We start from the raw sequence: 16,617 nt of genomic DNA on the forward strand, positions 1-16,617 counted from the left end.
ACGCAGGTGTCTTTTGGCTCCCACAAAGCCCAAAAGTCAGGCAAGGGGTTTCCTTGTCCGGAGCTTTTTGACAATATCATTAATGAACAATGGCGGCGCATCAAGCACATGCTAGTGGTGCCCAAGCGCTTTAAACGCCGTTATCCCTTTGCGGAGATGGTTTGCACTCGATGGACCATGCCACCAAAGGTGGATCACCCAGTTTCAAGATTGAATAAGTCTACTGTGGTTTTGGTGGAGGAATCCCCAGCCTTTACAGACCCCATGGATAGATGGGTGGAGACTCTGTCCCGCCATCTACACGTGTTGGCGGGTTCCATATTAAAACCAATCTTTGTGAACATTCTGGTGTCGCAGACGGTCACTGAATGGGTGAAGTCACTTAAGGGGAACTTAGAATCTGAACAGCTCCCCCCGGCGCTGATTGAACTCTTGGTCCAGATGGCTCAAGCTCTTTCCTTGGATGCAGCCCCCCTAGTGGCCAGGGTGTCTGCAGTGGGGATTGCCATTAGACGCATGGTGTAGTTTTAAAAGCTGGTCGGTGGACCAGGCTCCCAAGAAGGCCTTGACTGATCTTCCCTTTACGGGAAAGAGGTTGTTTGGATCCTCTCTGGATGAACTGATCAAAGGCCTTACGGGTGGGAAGAGCACTCTTCTCCCTCAATCCTCTAAGGGCAAGGTGCCATATCATAGACGGGGGCCTTCCTTCACTGCTCATGGGCGGTTTTTTCGTACCTTTGGGTTGCAAGAAAAAGGAAAGCCGTTCAGGTCTTCTGGAAGTTCCAAGAACCCATGGTCCGGGAAAAATCAAAGACCGGCCAGTCCGGTTCTTCAGACAAATCCTTGTCTGCATGAAGGGGTGCCCTCACCCGCTTCTGGGGTGGGGGGGATGTCTTTGCTTCTTTCCGGAACCATAGACTTCCCTGATTGAGTGCGAATGGGTTCACAAACTGATCCAATCAGGGTACAAAATCGAATTCCGGTCGCGTCCGTTGGACAGGTTCTTCCCGTACAATCTTCATCTATCTCCAGACTGGTTAAGGGATCGAAGAGAGAAGAGAAGCGGTACAAGATCTGCTTGCTTGTGTCGGTTCCCTCTCACGGATGCTTTCAAGGGTTTTATTCAAACCGGTTTACTGTGCCCAGAAAAGTGGGCAAGGTGCGTCCAATCCTGGATCTCAAGGCTATGAACCGCTTTGTGCGGGTACAGAAGTTTCAGATGGAATCCATCCACACGGTAGTGGCGTCCCTACACCAGGAAGACTTCTTGGCATCCATAGATATCAAGGGCATGCCTATCTACGCTGGTCATCAGCGGTTTCTTCGCTTTGCCGTAGCAGAGGAGCTTTATCAATTTGTGGCGCTACCCATTGGTCTCGCCCCTGCCCTCAGGGTTTTTACCAAGGTAATGGCCCCGGTGCTGGCATTGCTGTGCCAACAGGGGATTGTAGTTCTGGGGTAGCTGGACTATCTGCTATTGAGAGCAGACTCTCATTCAGCCCTTTTGGGCGATCTGTCGATCACTGTCAGAACCCTGCAAGAGTTGGGTGGAATATCAATTTCAAGAAATCCGCCCTGATACCTTCATTGAGATTGGATTATCTGGGCCTGACTCTGGATTCCGCTTTGGTGAGGGCCTGATTGAATTCCGCTTTGGTGAGGGTTTTTATTCCCCTGGACAAGCTGCAGAAGTTGCAGGGGGCGATTCGGTTGCTGTTGGCAAACAATCTTTCCTCTCTTCGGATTTGCATGCGGTCCTCGGGTCTGATGATATCAACCTTGGAGGCGGTTCCATTTGCTCAGTTCCACGTGAGACCTTTAAAAGGGAGATTCTTGTCAAATGTAACAAGGACCCAGAGTCCTTGGACAATTTGATTCGGTTGAGCCACAATACAAAGTCTGCTCTGTTGTGGATTCAGTCACCAGCACTATGCCAGGGCAAGTCTTTCCTGCCGTTGTTTTGGATGGTGGTGACCATGGACGCCAGCCTGTCAGGCTGAGGTGGGTCACTGGGAAAGCTCTGTGCCCAGGGAACCTAGACAATGGAAGTATCAAAACTACCGATCAATGTTTTGGAGCTCAGAGCAATAAAGCTTTGTCTGGGCCAGTGGACGACTTGTCTGCAAGATTGTCCGATTCGTATTCAATAGGACAATGCCACGGCTGTGGCTTACATCAATCAGGGGGGCGAGATTCTGGCTTTGGCGGAAAAGTTTGTTCCAGCCCTCTCTGCTGTACACATCCGAGGTGTGGAGAACTATCAAGCGGATTACCTGAGTCGTCAGGTGTTGGATCATGGGGAATGGTCTTCCGGAGGTGTTTCATCTCCTGTGTGTCCGGTGGGGGACTCCCGAGGTTGATCTGTTTGCTTCTCGTCTTTAACAGGAAGGATCAGAGGTTCGTAGCCAGGTCTCGAGATCCTCTGGCTGACACTACATATGCACTGGTGGCTCCTTGGGGTCGGTATCGGTTGATTTATGCCTTTCCTCCGCTGAAGCTCCTGCCGAGGCTTCTACGCAGCATAGAGGTGGAAGGGATTCTGGTCATTCTGGTGGCCCCAGACTGGCCTCGCCGATCTTGGTACACAGACCGGGTAAGGTTGGTCACCGATGCTCCTTGGTGACTTCCTCTCAGGGAGGATCTGCTGTCTCAATGTCCGATCTTCTATCCTGCTTTACAGTCGCTGGCTTTAACGGCATGGCTGTTGAAAGCCAGGTGTTGAAAGATAGAGGTCTTTCTGACAAGGGGATTTGCTACACTATCGACTTCCTGGCAGATCTATCATCGTACTTGAAAATCGTACATTTCATGGTGTGAATCATTGAAGGTGTGCACCCTTGCATGTTTTCAGTAGCTAGGGTTTTCGCCTTTCTGCAAAAGGGGTTGAACAGCAGTTGGCTTTGGGCACTATCAAAGGCCAAGTTTCGGCTTTGGCTATATATTTCCAATGCCCGTTATTCGCACTTTCATTCAGGGAGTGTGCCATATGTCTACCCCAAGACAATCCCCGCTACCTCCGTGGGATCTGAATTTGGTAATATTTGTTCTTCAAAAGCCTCCTTTTGAGAACATTCAGAAGGCTTCTCTGCTTTCCTTGTCTCAGAAGGTTGCCTTTTTGGTGGCTATCACTTCTGCACACAGTGTGTCAGAATTGGCGGTGTTCTGCCGCTCACCTTATTTGGTGATCCCCAAAGATAAGGTGGTACTCCGACCTAATCAGTCTTTCCTTCCTAAGATGGTTTCTGATATTCATTTGAATGAAGATATTGTGCTGCCTTCACTTTGTTCCAAGCCCAAGTATCCCAAGGAAATTGCCTTGCATCCTTTGGGTGTGGTTCGGGCGATCAGGGTTTACCTGGCGGCCACTGAGTCTTTCAGAAAATCAGATGCTCTTTATGTCCTTACCGAGGGACCTCGTAAAGGGTTAACTGCATCTGCTGCAACCATATCCAGATGGATCAGGCAGACGGTTATTCAGGCTTATTCACTGAAGGGTCAAGTTCCTCCTTTCCCTGTGAAGGCGCATTCTACTAGGGCGCTGAGTGTCTCTTGGGCTTTTAGTCGTCAGGCATCTGTGGTGCAAGTTTGCAAGGCGAGAACTTGGTCGTCTGTGCATACGTTCACAAAATTCTACAGATGCCTCTTTTGGCCGCAAGGTTTTGCAGGCTGTGGTTTGTTCTATTTGAGGGTGATTGTTTTCTAGGTGAGCTCCAGTAGTTTCAGGTTGAGCTCCATGTTACCTGGTTGGCTAATTTTAGCCTTTGGGGAATTGCGTTCTTCTTTTCGTTATTTTTTCCCTCCCCTCATGCATATACTGCTTTGGGATGTCCCAATGGTCTAAGAAGATATGGAGCTGTGTCTCTTAATGAAGACTAGAGAAAACTGAATTTTTGTACTTACCGTAAAATTCTTTTTTTCTGAAGTTCATTGACAGACACAGCATACACCCCTCTGCTTGTGAGTGAAATGGATTTTTTTTCGTCTTCTAAACACTGCTTTCAACGAAACTTGGGGCTGTAGCAGTGTGTGTGGGGTTATGCCTACAGGGACAGCCCCATAGGTGTGGTAAAGCTTTTTCATGCCTAGTGTCCTATTCCTGATGGGAGGAGCATAACCCAATGGTCTAAGAGGATATGGAGCTTCATCTGTCAATGGACTTCAGAGAAAAGGATTTTACGGTAAGTACAAAAATCCATTTTTTTTTCCTGAGTCTCCACTTCCAAACACCACCTGGCGTGCAATTTGTAAACCCTCTCCCTTTGGAAGAACCACTCACCAGCTCCACATGCCTTCTATTCTCATGGTTGGCAAAACCGCTTTTTTGTTGGAATCAACTCAAGGGCAGGTGTCAGAACACTCACTCCACACAGTGTAATATGTCAAATATGTGGAAACAAAATGGAAACTTCCAATGGCATAGTAACCAATACCACCAATCTATATTAATAAAACGCAAGTGTCCCTGCGTCCGCTTTCCCTGTGTCCGTGGAAATGCGCTACTACGCACGTGCCCCACGGATCCCCTCCAACTTCACTTCCTCCTCAGGATTGGCTGGCGTTCGGGGGGTGGCAGTCTCCACAGATCGGGAGTGCGGAGACTGCGGCCGGCCCTTGGCCTTTAGGAAAGCCCGGGGATCGGGCCTGCACAGGGCGCCCAAGTGTCTTTCCTGCTGCGGTAAGTGCAGGAGCTTCAGCACCTCGGACAGTTCAGTGAACGCCCATAGACAGGCAATGGAGAGCTCTAGCTGTACAGGGATCCATGAAGAGTTCTGGCCAGTGGCGTCGGGAGGTGGGGGGGCTGACCGGGGCTATAGCCCCGAGTGAGCCCCCAAAAAGCCCCGGGTCTTATATGATCTTTTTAAAATGATTAGCCCTTAGTCACTTTGAGGCCTGCCTGGGTTTGGGGTTGGTCGGGGCTAAATACCTCAGTATCCAGACAGTGATTAGTTGGGGCAGCTGCAAAGTAAGAGAGTGGAGCTGTCAAAATGGAGAACTGATGTCGGGGTGGGCGGGGCCGATATGCGGGGCTCCGCCCCCTTCTCCAATTACCTTATAGAGACCAAGGTAGGCTAAGTCCTGCCCAGTAGAATTACCTTTGTGATGTCAGCAGACCATGTGACTGTTTGGTCACATCGTACAGAGAAGTACAGGAAGTGGTCACATCCCATGTACCTGCTCTGCAAGACAGGTGTGTTCTTGGGCTTTTATCTGCTTAAACGTTTGAAATCTCTGAGTAGGACTGTCCCAAGGGGTGTCTGTCTGTATATATGGGGGGTCTCTGTATAGGGGGGGATATGCCTGTATATGGGGGTTGGCTCTGTCTGTATATGGGGGGGGATATGCCTGTATATGGGGGTTGGCTCTGTCTGTATATGGGGGGGATGTCTGTCTGTATATGGGGGGGGGGATGTCTGTCTGTATATGGGGGGGGGGATGTCTGTCTGTATATGGGGGGGGATGTCTGTCTGTATATGGGGGGGGATGTCTGTCTGTATATGGGGGGGATGTCTGTCTGTATATTGGGGGGGATGTCTGTCTGTATATTGAGGGGGATGTCTGTATATGGGGGGGATGTATGTCTGTATATGGGGGGGATGTCTGTATATGGGAGCATATGTCTGTATTTGGGGGGGGGGCTCTGTCTGTATATGGGGGGGGGTGTCTGTCTGTATATGGGGGGGGGTGTCTGTCTGTATATGGGGGGAATGTCTCTGTATATGGGGGCATATGTCTGTATAGGGGGGGTGTCTGTCTGTATTTGGGGGGGGGAATGTCTCTGTATATGGGAGCATATGTCTGTATATGGGGGATGTCTGCCTGTATATGGGGGGGGATGTCTCTGTATATGGGAGCATATGTCTGTATATGGGGGGGGGGTGTCTGTCTGTATATGGGGGGGATGTCTCTGTATATGGGAGCATATGTCTGTATATTGGGGGGGGATGTCTGTCTGTATATTGGGGGGGGATGTCTGTCTGTATATGGGGGGGGATGTCTGTCTGTATATGGGGGGGGAATGTCTCTGTATATGGGAGCATATGTCTGTATAGGGGGGATGTCTGTATATGGGGGGGAATGTCTCTGTATAGGGGGGATGTCTGTCTGTATATGGGGGGGGGGTGTCTGTCTGTATATGGGGGGGGGTGATGTCTCTGTATAGGGGGGATGTCTGTCTGTATATGGGGGGGTGATGTCTCTGTATATGGGAGCATATGTCTGTATATGGGGGGCTCTGTATAGGGGGGTGTCTGTATATGGGGGGGGGGATGTCTCTGTATATGGGAGCATATGTCTGTATGGGGGGGATGTCTGTCTGTATATGGGGGGGGATGTCTCTGTATATGGGAGCATATGTCTGTATATGGGGGGGGCTCTCTGTATGGGGGGATGTCTGTATATTCTGGGGGATGTCTGTCTGTATATTCTGGGGGATGTCTGTCTGTATATGGGGGGAGATGTCTGTCTGTATATGGGGGGAGATGTCTGTCTGTATATGGGGGGAGATGTCTGTCTGTATATTGGGGGGGGATGTCTGCCTGTATATGGGGGGAGGGATGTCTCTGCGTTCTAGCGCCCATTAATTTAACAGGCTTAATGTCTAGTATTTTATATAAGGATCAAAAAGAGCTGCTCACATTGTTTAAAAGCAGTTTAGGCGTTCACAGCATAAATCACATGAATTGCTGCTACCGTATCCTATCTCACTACCAATGGACGCTGGATATTTAAATGCAGTTCCCACGCCTTGCTGCCACCCCCTCTGATGAAGTCTGAAGTGACGAAACGTGTCTGTATGGCTACATGGCTTCCAAAGGAGACACCGGGATATACATTTACAGCGTTGATCGGTAGCGAGATTGAACAAAAGTGCAGCATTTCATGTGATTTAGGTTATGAATGCCTAAACTGTTTCTAAACTATGTGAGCAGCTCCTTTTTATCTTTTAATGTTAGTGGTTTTGATTACTATGCTGTTGGAAGTTCCCTTTTATTTCCCCATGATATTTGACGTATTACACTGTGTGGAGTGAGTGTTCTGACATCTGCCCTTGAGTTGATAATTCCAACTAAAAAGCTGTTTTGCCAACCATGGGAATAGAAGGCATGTGGAGCTGGTGAGCCTTTCATCTAAAGGGAGAGGGATCACTAATTGCATGCGAGGTGGTGTTTGGAAGTGGAGACTCAGAAAAAGGTGGATTTCACACATATGTTTATACAGCCATTAGCACATTGAATTATCTGCACGAAGAACAGCACTGGGTTGCTTACATCATATGGACTTTTCATATGATTCTTATGTTTTTGAATTTTGTTTACATTATCACAGAGCTACCTGTTAAAGTGATACTGTAACTTCTTTTCTCTTTGATTTCATTTATATATTTATGGTGGCAGCAGTGAAATTTACTAGCACAGATAGTGACACGTTACATTTTTGTTTGACGCAATCTTAATAGTTTCATAACGCTGAGTTATTTTGATTTTGTGTGTACCACATTAAGCCCCGGTTCACACTTATGCGATGCGGGAAGGCTGTGAATTCGCAGCGTGTTCCCGCATCGCAAGCGCACCCCTGGCAGTTCACACTGCCATATGCGATACGCTGGGGGTGTCAATGTAATCTTAACGACACCCCCAGTTTGATCGCACATCGCAGTGCGATCTTACAGTTCGCACAGGATCGGATCGCACAAGTGTGAACCACTGTGCGATCCGATCCTGATGCGGCTGCGGTGCAAATTTAGCCATACAAAGTGTATAGTTAAACTCGCACCGCACAGCTGATCGCATGTAATGAAGGAGCAGTGCGCTCCGACATTACATGCGATCGCCGCAGCCGCACTAGTGTGAACCGGCACTTTAAGAAATTTAAGAATTTAAGAAATCACTAACAGCCCTTTTCTGGCGCTATAGCCTTTCAAAATTGCCTGCATCAGATTAAAAAAAATCCTGCCAGTCATTTCTATTGCTGTACCAACAAAGTGGCGCTATTAATTACCTCTTGTACATAATTGTAAATAATTAGGACCAACAGGCTGTGTGTGAATCCCCAACAGACCTCACCCAACTTCAAAACTCCCCTGCCACAAAGCTGTCTGTGTAACCGCTACAGTGGCAGAAGGAAGCACAGCTGTAGAAAACGGATTAACCCTATGGACATTTCAACCTCAGAGGGCCGTGGTGTCTTTTTGGTGCCTACTTTGAGTTGCATGTCCAAGTTTCACAGGTGCAGGATTGTTGTCAGTAGTCTAGAAAATGTGGCAAAAACACATATGCATTTTTACCATATTTATTACAATAGAGCAGTGTGAATGCAGCCTTAATTCCTTACTCAAGGTCCCCCTTGGCTTTCCTTTCTACACTTCCACACAGCTGGGTGGTCATTTTGCCCCCCTTTTTTTTATGTGGCTTTTGCTCTCTAGCTTAGCACTTAACCGTCTATTCTCCTGTTTTGAGTATAGTGACCACCTGAACTTTTTTTCACATTTCTCCCAAACCATTAATTGCTATGCTGCTGTTGAGTCATTGCTTTCACTTGCTTCAACAGCAAGGTGCTTGTACTGTTAACAGTTTGTGTAGGTCTGTTGACCCTAACCGTTTTTTTTTTTTTTTTTGTTTTTTTTGTGGGCCTGTTGCTGGTGTTTAGCTGTATTGTTGCCTACCTCTGGGTTATTGCTTTGGTATTATAAATGGCCTATGAGTTGATTTCTGTGCCTGTACTTTACAATAAAGATAAGAGGAATTTGGACATACCTGTAAATTCTGTGTCTTTGAGTACAGTACATGGGTCCCTCTCCCCTATTATCTGTGATCTCTTTATTAAGTTCTAACAAAGCTAGAGCTTCACAGAGTAGGCATGAGCTATATGGGGACACTAGGAGATGGACCCAGCAAAGCTTTTGACAGTATCTAATCACATGAGGGTGGCAGGATATACAGCTGCAAGAAAAAGTATGTGAACCCTTTGGATTGATATGGATTTGTGCACAAATTGGTCATAAAATGTGATCTGATCATCATCTAAGTCACAATAGACAATCACAGTCTGCTTAAACTAATAACACACAAAGAATGAAATGTTGCCATGTTTTTATTGAACACCCCATGTAAACATTCACAGTGCAGGTGGAAAAAGTATGTGAACCCCTAGACTAATGACATCTCCAAGAGCTAATTGGAGTGAGATGTCCGCCAACTGGAGTCCAAGCAATGAGATGAGATTGGAGGTGTTGGTTACAGCTGCCCTGCCCTATAAAAACACACACCAGTTCTGGGTTTGCTTTTCACAAGAAGCATTGCCTGATGTGAATGATGCCTCTCACAAAAGAGCTCTCAGAACACCTACAATTAAGAATTGTTGACTTGCGTAAAGCTGGAAAGGGTTATAATAAAAGTATCTCCAAAAGCCTTGCTCTTCATCAGTCCACGGTAAGACAAATGGTCTATAAATGGAGAAAGTTCAGCACTGCTGCTACTCTCCCTAGGAGTGGCAGTCCTGTAAAGATGACTGCAAGAGCACAGCGCAGACTGCTCAATGAGGTGAAGAAGAATCCTAGAGTGTCAGCTAAAGACTTACAAAAGTCACTGGCAAATGCTAACATCCCTGTTAGCGAATCTACAATACGTAAAACACTAAACAAGAATGGATTTCATGGGAGGATACCACAGAGGAAGCCACTGCTGTCCAAACAAAACATTGCTGCACGTTTACAGTTTGCACAAGAGCACCTGGATGTTCCACAGCAGTACTGGCAAAATATTCTGTGGACAGATGAAACCAAAGTTGAGTTGTTTGGAAGAAACACACAACACTATGTGTGGCGAAAAAGAGGCACAGCACACCAACATCAAAACCTCATCCCAACTGTGAAGTATGGTGGTGGGGGCATCATGATTTGGGGCTGATTTGCTGCGTCAGGGCCTGGACGGATTGCTATCATTGAAGGAAAAATGAATTCCCAAGTGTATCAAGACATTTTGCAGGAGAACTTAAGGCCATCTGTCTACCAGCTGAAGCTCAACAGAAGATGGGTGTTGCAACAGGACAATGACCCAAAGCATCAAAGTAAATCAACAGAATGGCTTAAACAGAAGAAAATATGCCTTCTGAAGTGGCCCAGTCAGAGTCCTGACCTCAACCCGATTGAGATGCTGTGGCATGACCTCAAGAAAGCGATTCACACCAGACATCCCAAGAATATTGCTGAACTGAAACAGTTCTGTAAAGAGGAATGGTCAAGAATTACTCCTGACCTTTGTGCACGTCTGATCTGCAACTACAGTAAACGTTTAGTTGAAGTTATTGCTGCCAAAGGAGGTTCAACCAGTAATTAAATCCAAGGGTTCACATACTTTTTCCACCTGCACTGTGAATGTTTACATGGTGTGTTCAAGAAAACATGGCAACATTTCATTCTTTGTGTGTTTATTAGTTTAAGCAGACTGTGATTGTCTATTGTTGTGACTTAGAAGATGATCAGATCACATTTTATGACCAATTTGTGCAGAAATCCATATCATTCTAAAGGGTTCACATACTTTTTCTTGCAGCTGGAACCCATGGTCTATGAAATCTGTTCCTGTGTCCTATACTGTACTCCAAGGTGTGGAATTTTTAGTTTGTCGAAGGAAAATGCTATTTGTTATGGATAGTTTAAGACTACTTCTATACTTATCAAGTGTGACATGGGAATTTTTTGGACTCTAATAGTCTATTTGTATGATCACATTTGGGAACCATTTATGCTCGGAAAGAACATCATTTTCCAACTTTTGCAAATTTTTACAAATTGATTACATAGAATTTTCGTTCTGAAATATTAAGTTGTATAGTTTAGTTGCCTTTTCAGTGCTGGCTTTAGTGTCTTTATGAGTTAGTTAAGATTAGGTACATGGAGTCTGTAACGGCATGTGCTTTTTTTTTTTTATCCCATTTACATTTGTCTACATTTTGATTTTGTAGGTTTTTGGAGTTGGGATCCCCAACCCATATCGTTTGCGCCCATTTATTGGGGCAAGAGTTCCTGTAAATAGCAGTTTTTCACCTTTAATAAATATTCACAACCCCCACAGTGAACCTTTACAGGTAAGTGATGTTAGATAGTTGTGTAGTATTCAAAATTGCTTCATTGGACATTGTGTCCTCTACTGGTTTGTCTATCTATGCAGGTTCTTGTTCACAAAAGTCCATTATTTACATTAGTGATATGAAATGCTGCAATTATTTTTAACTGGATAGTTAAGTAGACTGAGCTTTGTAAGCATTTAACCATATGGTATATGTACAGTATTTTCCCTGGTTCACACCAGTGCGGCATTGAAATCGCGCTATTTCAGGGTGACTTCAAAGCCGCAGATCAGTGCATTTTGCACTTCCAATTTAATTGCAGCTTGCGCCTTCATTTAACAGTTTATGCAGGAACCGTTTTAGTCCCTGCGACTCATGAACGGTTTTATTTCCGGAAATAGGGTGCGACTTGTCATGCGATTTGGAACTGTCCAATCGTATCCTCACAAATCGCACCGGTGTGAACCAGGGCTTAAAGAGTAATTCCAGGAATGATATATATTTTATGTACTTACGTTGGTCCAGCTTGGAGCAATGTAACAAGTTATATACCTTACCCAGCCATTGTCCCTGGGAGCTGAAAACCACTGAAGTAAACACTGGTACTTCAAAGATCTCCACTTGCTTCCAGATCTTGTGCTGATCGACCAGCCTGATGCATTGTGAACACGGGAGGTCGGGCCCTCAGTACAGGTGCTGTTCAGGGAATTATTTGCATCTCTGCTTTGATATGGTGGAGAGTGTGATTTCAGTGCCCCAAACGCTCCACCTCATCCAATCAGGCAGTGCTTTGCATTGGACCAATGTCACTGTGTAAAAATATACTATGCCTGGAATTCATTTTTAAATCCAGTATTCTTTACACAGTTGTTTACATTATTTATAAATGCAAAATCTAGTATGCAAACTTTTTCATCAATCTCCTGTAATTCCTTTGCACAAAAACATGCATGCATGCTGACTGGAGGATAGAACAGAGTGAGCAAATAGATTCGACAATGTCCTTTTCTACTTTTTCTATAGACTAGCGCAATTAACTTTTATGTAATGCCACTCATTTGGCACTTATGTATTTAGTAATGCAATTATTTGGATTCTGGAATTGTATCGTGATTGGTTTCTATGGGTTGCAGCTTTTTGTACATTTACATTTCCTTTAGTGCTTCTCTGTATGTTAAGCTTGTAAAGCTTCTAAAATAATAGATATTAAGAGAGCATAGATTACAGGCCCTAAACTTTCACCCAAGCTGTGAATTTTCACCAGCAGCTGGGATGAAGGTTTTTAGTTAATGAACAAACACCACAAGTGGCTTCTTGGTTACAGCTGTGGACTACCTTAATGTACAGTATCTTACAAAAGTGAGTACACCCCTCACATTTTTGTAAATATTTTATTATATCTTAATGTGACAACACAAAAGAAATGACACTTTGCTACAATGTAAAGTAGTGAGTGTACAGCTTGTATAACAGTGTAAATTTGCTGTCACCTCAAATTAACTCCACACACAGCCATTAATGTCTAAACAAAGGAGAGTACACCCCTAAGTGGAATTGGGTCCAAAGTGTCATTATTTCCCAGCACTGCCTTAACCCTCTTGGGCATGGAGTTCACCAGAGCTTAACAGGTTGCCACTGGAGTCCTCTTCCAGTCTTCCATGAATACATCACGGAGCTGCTGGATGTTGGAGACCTTGCTCTCCTCCACCTTCCGTTTGAAGATGCCCCACAGATGCTCAATAGGGTTTATGTCTGGAGACATGCTTGGCCAGTCCATCACCTTTACCCTCAGCTTCTTTAGAAAGGCTGTGGTCATCTTGGAGGTGTGTTTGGGTTTATGTTGGAATACTGCCCTGCAGCCCAGTCTCCAAAGGGAGGGGGATCATGCTCTGCTTCAGTATGTCACAGTAAATGTTGGCATTCATGGTTTCCTCAATGAACTGTAGCTCTCCAGTGCTGGCAGCACTCATGCAGCCCCAGACCATGACACTTCCACCTCCATGACGAATAAATCCTTAACAAAGACAAAGCCGCTCAGGTGAGGCAATGTTTCCTGGTGCGAGTTGGATCCGTCATCCAGATAGTATCCAAAACCAAGAGATGACCACACTCGGGATCTTGATGAAAACATAGAAGTATTTATTCCTCACCACAGGTTACAAACTTGGCAGTACATCACTGGAACAGGTAATAGGTTGACACATTAGTAGTACTAGTGTGTGGTTATGAGTAAGCAATCTACAGTATCGTAAAACACGTCAATCTATTACCTGTTCCTGTGATGTACTGTCAAGTTTGTAACCTGTGGTGAGGATAAATACTTCTATGTTTTCATCAAGATCCTGAGTGCGGTCATCTTTTTTTTTTTTTTTTTTTTTGGACTCCCACCACCATGCTTGACTGTAGGCAAACACACCTGTCTTTGTATTCCTCATCTGGTTGCCGCAACACGCTTGACACCATCTGAACCAAATAAGTTTATCTTGGTCTCATCAGACCACAGGACATGGTTCCAGTAATCCAAAGTCCGCTTGTATTCAACAATCTGTTTGCTGGCTTTCTTGTGCATCATCTTTAGAAGAGGCTTTCTTCTGGGACGACAGCCATGCAGACCAATTTGATGCAGTGTGCGGCGTATGGTCTGAGCACTGACTGGCTGACCCTCCACCTCTTCAACCTCTGAAGCAATGCTGAGACCACTTATACTTCTATTTTCCAAAGACAACCTCTGGTTATGACGCTGAGTACAGGCACCCAACTGCTTTGGTCGACCACGGCGAGGCCTGTTCTGAGTGGAACCTGTCTTGTTAAACTGCTGTATGATCTTGGCCACCATGCCGCAGCTCCGTTTCGGGGCCTTGGCAATTCTTATAGCCTAGACCATCTTTATGTTGAGAAACAATCCTTTTTTTTTTTTTTTTTTTTTAAATTCTCAGAGTTCTTTGCCATGAGGTGCCATGTTGAGCTTCCAGTGACCAATATGAGAGAGTGAGAGCGAGAACACCAAATTTACCACACCTACTCCCCATTCACACCTGAGACCTTGGAACACGAACGAGTCACATAACACTGGGGAGGGAAAATGGCTAATTGGGCCCATTTTGGACATTTTCACTTAGGGGTGTACTCACTTTTGTTGCCAGTGATTTAGACATGGCTGTGTGTTGAGTTATTTTGAGGGGACAGCAAATTTACACTGTTATACAAGCTGTGCAGTCACAACTTTACATTGTAAAAAAGTATAATTTCTTCAGTGATGTCACATGAAAAGATATAATAAAATATTTACAAAAATGTGAGGGGTGTACTCACTTTTGTGAGATACTGTATGTGCGGGCAAAAATCTAAAATAAAACGTACTGGGTATAGCTATTGAATGCATTCAATGTTCCCATTTCCATCTTCAAAAACACTTTAATAGATGTAAATATCTGATAAAGTTGTCAGATAATCAGTCAGTTCCTGACTTCATGTAGTGGGCTGACAGCATTCCTACCACTATACTAAAATCCCAAAAAGGGTTGTCATCCATGCCCCATTATCATGTTATTTTCACACATGCAAGTATTTTTATTAAATCCATGGAGATTACTTGCTTGTGTAAAAAAGGTAAGGATTGGAAAATTAGCTTCTGTTCACTAACCTTATGTGATAGCAGGGAAGGTATAAAGCACAGCATATTTGGAAAAGAAGTGAGTATGTAAACAAGGCAGATCTATGGAGAGGAAGAGAGAAAGCTGTAATGTAATTCAGGAGAGAACTCGGGTAGGGCTGACAACAGTGCTTGGAATTCAAGTGAAGCAGTGATGTCAGCTGTGAGCTGACTGCATTTCTGACAGGTTCATTAGATATTTGTCTGTACTTGCAGTGTTTCTTAAAGAGAGAGATTTGATTTTTTTTTTCATTAACCATTTGGAGAGATGAATTCTATGATGAAATATTACTATATAGATAATTAGCTTAGTTGACACATTTTTCTGTGGAGAAGGAACAAATAGTGTTATTGTAGAAATGTGCAACATTTATCTGTGTTTAACTGCCTCTTTGCATGTCAATTCAGGTTGTAGAAATGTACTCTAGTGGGGGTGATCTGCACTTAGAGCTTCCAACAGGACAACAAGGAGGCACCAAGAAATTATGGGTAACAATCATATTTATTCAGAATACCTAGGATTGTTAAAATATTGTAATTTTTGAATGTTTTGTATTTGTCAACACTGCTTTTGAATGTGCCTCCCCCCCCAAAAAAAAAATTACAGTGCATCTCTTAAATAGTCTCAGTTTAACTCCCCATATGCTGGACCATCTTTGCTCATTGAGCTTGATCATTGCGTTTTTGGGTCACAGAAATAATTATCACGCAAAATGTAATCTATATATTCATATATTTGTGTGCATGTATAAGGTATACAATGGCAAAAAAAAGTATGTTACCCCTTGGAATTAGTTTTCCGCGGCATTCTTGGGCTCTCCCGTCCCATCGGGAGACCTGAGCAACAAGGCGCTTTTCGCTGGGAGTCGGACCGCTTTTTTTGCCACTGTGTATATAGGCTTGCATCTTTGTTTACTTCTGTGTTTTTACCATGGTGTAGTTTTCTGTTCAAGTCTTTGATGCTGGGTGTACTTATTAAACACTTATTTATGTATCTAATAATGCTTTATAGGAAATCCCACCATATGAAACAAAGGGTGTAATGCGTGCAAGCTTCTCATCGCGAGAGGCAGACAATCATACTGCCTTTATTAGGATTAAAACCAATGCCTCAGACAGCGCAGAATTCATTATCCTTCCCGTGGAGGTGGAAGTCACCACAGGTTTGCATTGTGCCTACTTCAAACATTGCCATTATTTCTGTGAGACAAAATGTAACAATTTTAATGGTTCATTTTCAGCTCCCGGTATTTATTCTTCAATAGAGATGCTAGATTTTGGTACGCTACGAACACAAGGTGAGCCAATATTTTTCTCATATCAGAGAAATGCTAACTGTGCACTTTTAAAAACGATCTCTTTAAGATGAAATGTGCTTCGAATTCTCGAAGAAATTTTAGCAAAAGAAATGCATACGTTTTGATAAATGCAACCACATCTACTATGGCGTGATTAGTAAAAGATGTAATGAGTGTGTATGTATTAAAATGAGTGCACAAATAGCTGTATAGTAAGAATTTAATCAGTTTGTGGAATGAATAAAATGTATAAAGCCTCCTATCCTTTTAATTGGGCTTTGGCACTGGGAATGTGTATATATATATATTATTTATATTCTATATTTTTATTTACATTCTATATTCTTTGTATTTCCGATAGCCTGGTGTCTTTTATACTTGGGTGCATTGGATCAAACCATATTAAAAGATGATTCCAATTTTGAATAATCCATGCTGAATGGAACACACTATAGCCCATTTCTGTAGTGCCCCTTAACGGTCATTATGCTTATGCCGTGTTTGACACATTTGAATAGTCCACTTCTATTTACTTTATTCCAATGGAGGATAGACTAACTATGTAAACTGCAGTTTTTTTGCATACAAGCAAATGTATTA

General features: G+C 44.1%; 1 protein-coding gene across 3 annotated transcripts in view; it reads left to right on the top strand.

The window, feature by feature from the left end:
• TMEM131 (transmembrane protein 131) overlaps positions 1–16,617 on the top strand; it is a 483,390-nt gene that overhangs the window by 244,040 nt on the left and 222,733 nt on the right. For all 3 annotated transcript variants that reach the window (XM_082245264.1, XM_082245263.1, XM_082245262.1), the window contains exons 7-10: positions 10,963–11,085; positions 15,128–15,208; positions 15,732–15,882; positions 15,961–16,017. In XM_082245264.1, coding sequence (XP_082101390.1) covers positions 10,963–11,085; positions 15,128–15,208; positions 15,732–15,882; positions 15,961–16,017 — 412 coding nt within the window. The remainder of the gene's footprint in view (positions 1–10,962; positions 11,086–15,127; positions 15,209–15,731; positions 15,883–15,960; positions 16,018–16,617) is intronic.

Source organism: Pelophylax lessonae (assembly GCF_965119305.1).
Source record: "Pelophylax lessonae genome assembly, chromosome: 2".
Lineage (NCBI taxonomy): Eukaryota > Metazoa > Chordata > Amphibia > Anura > Ranidae > Pelophylax > Pelophylax lessonae.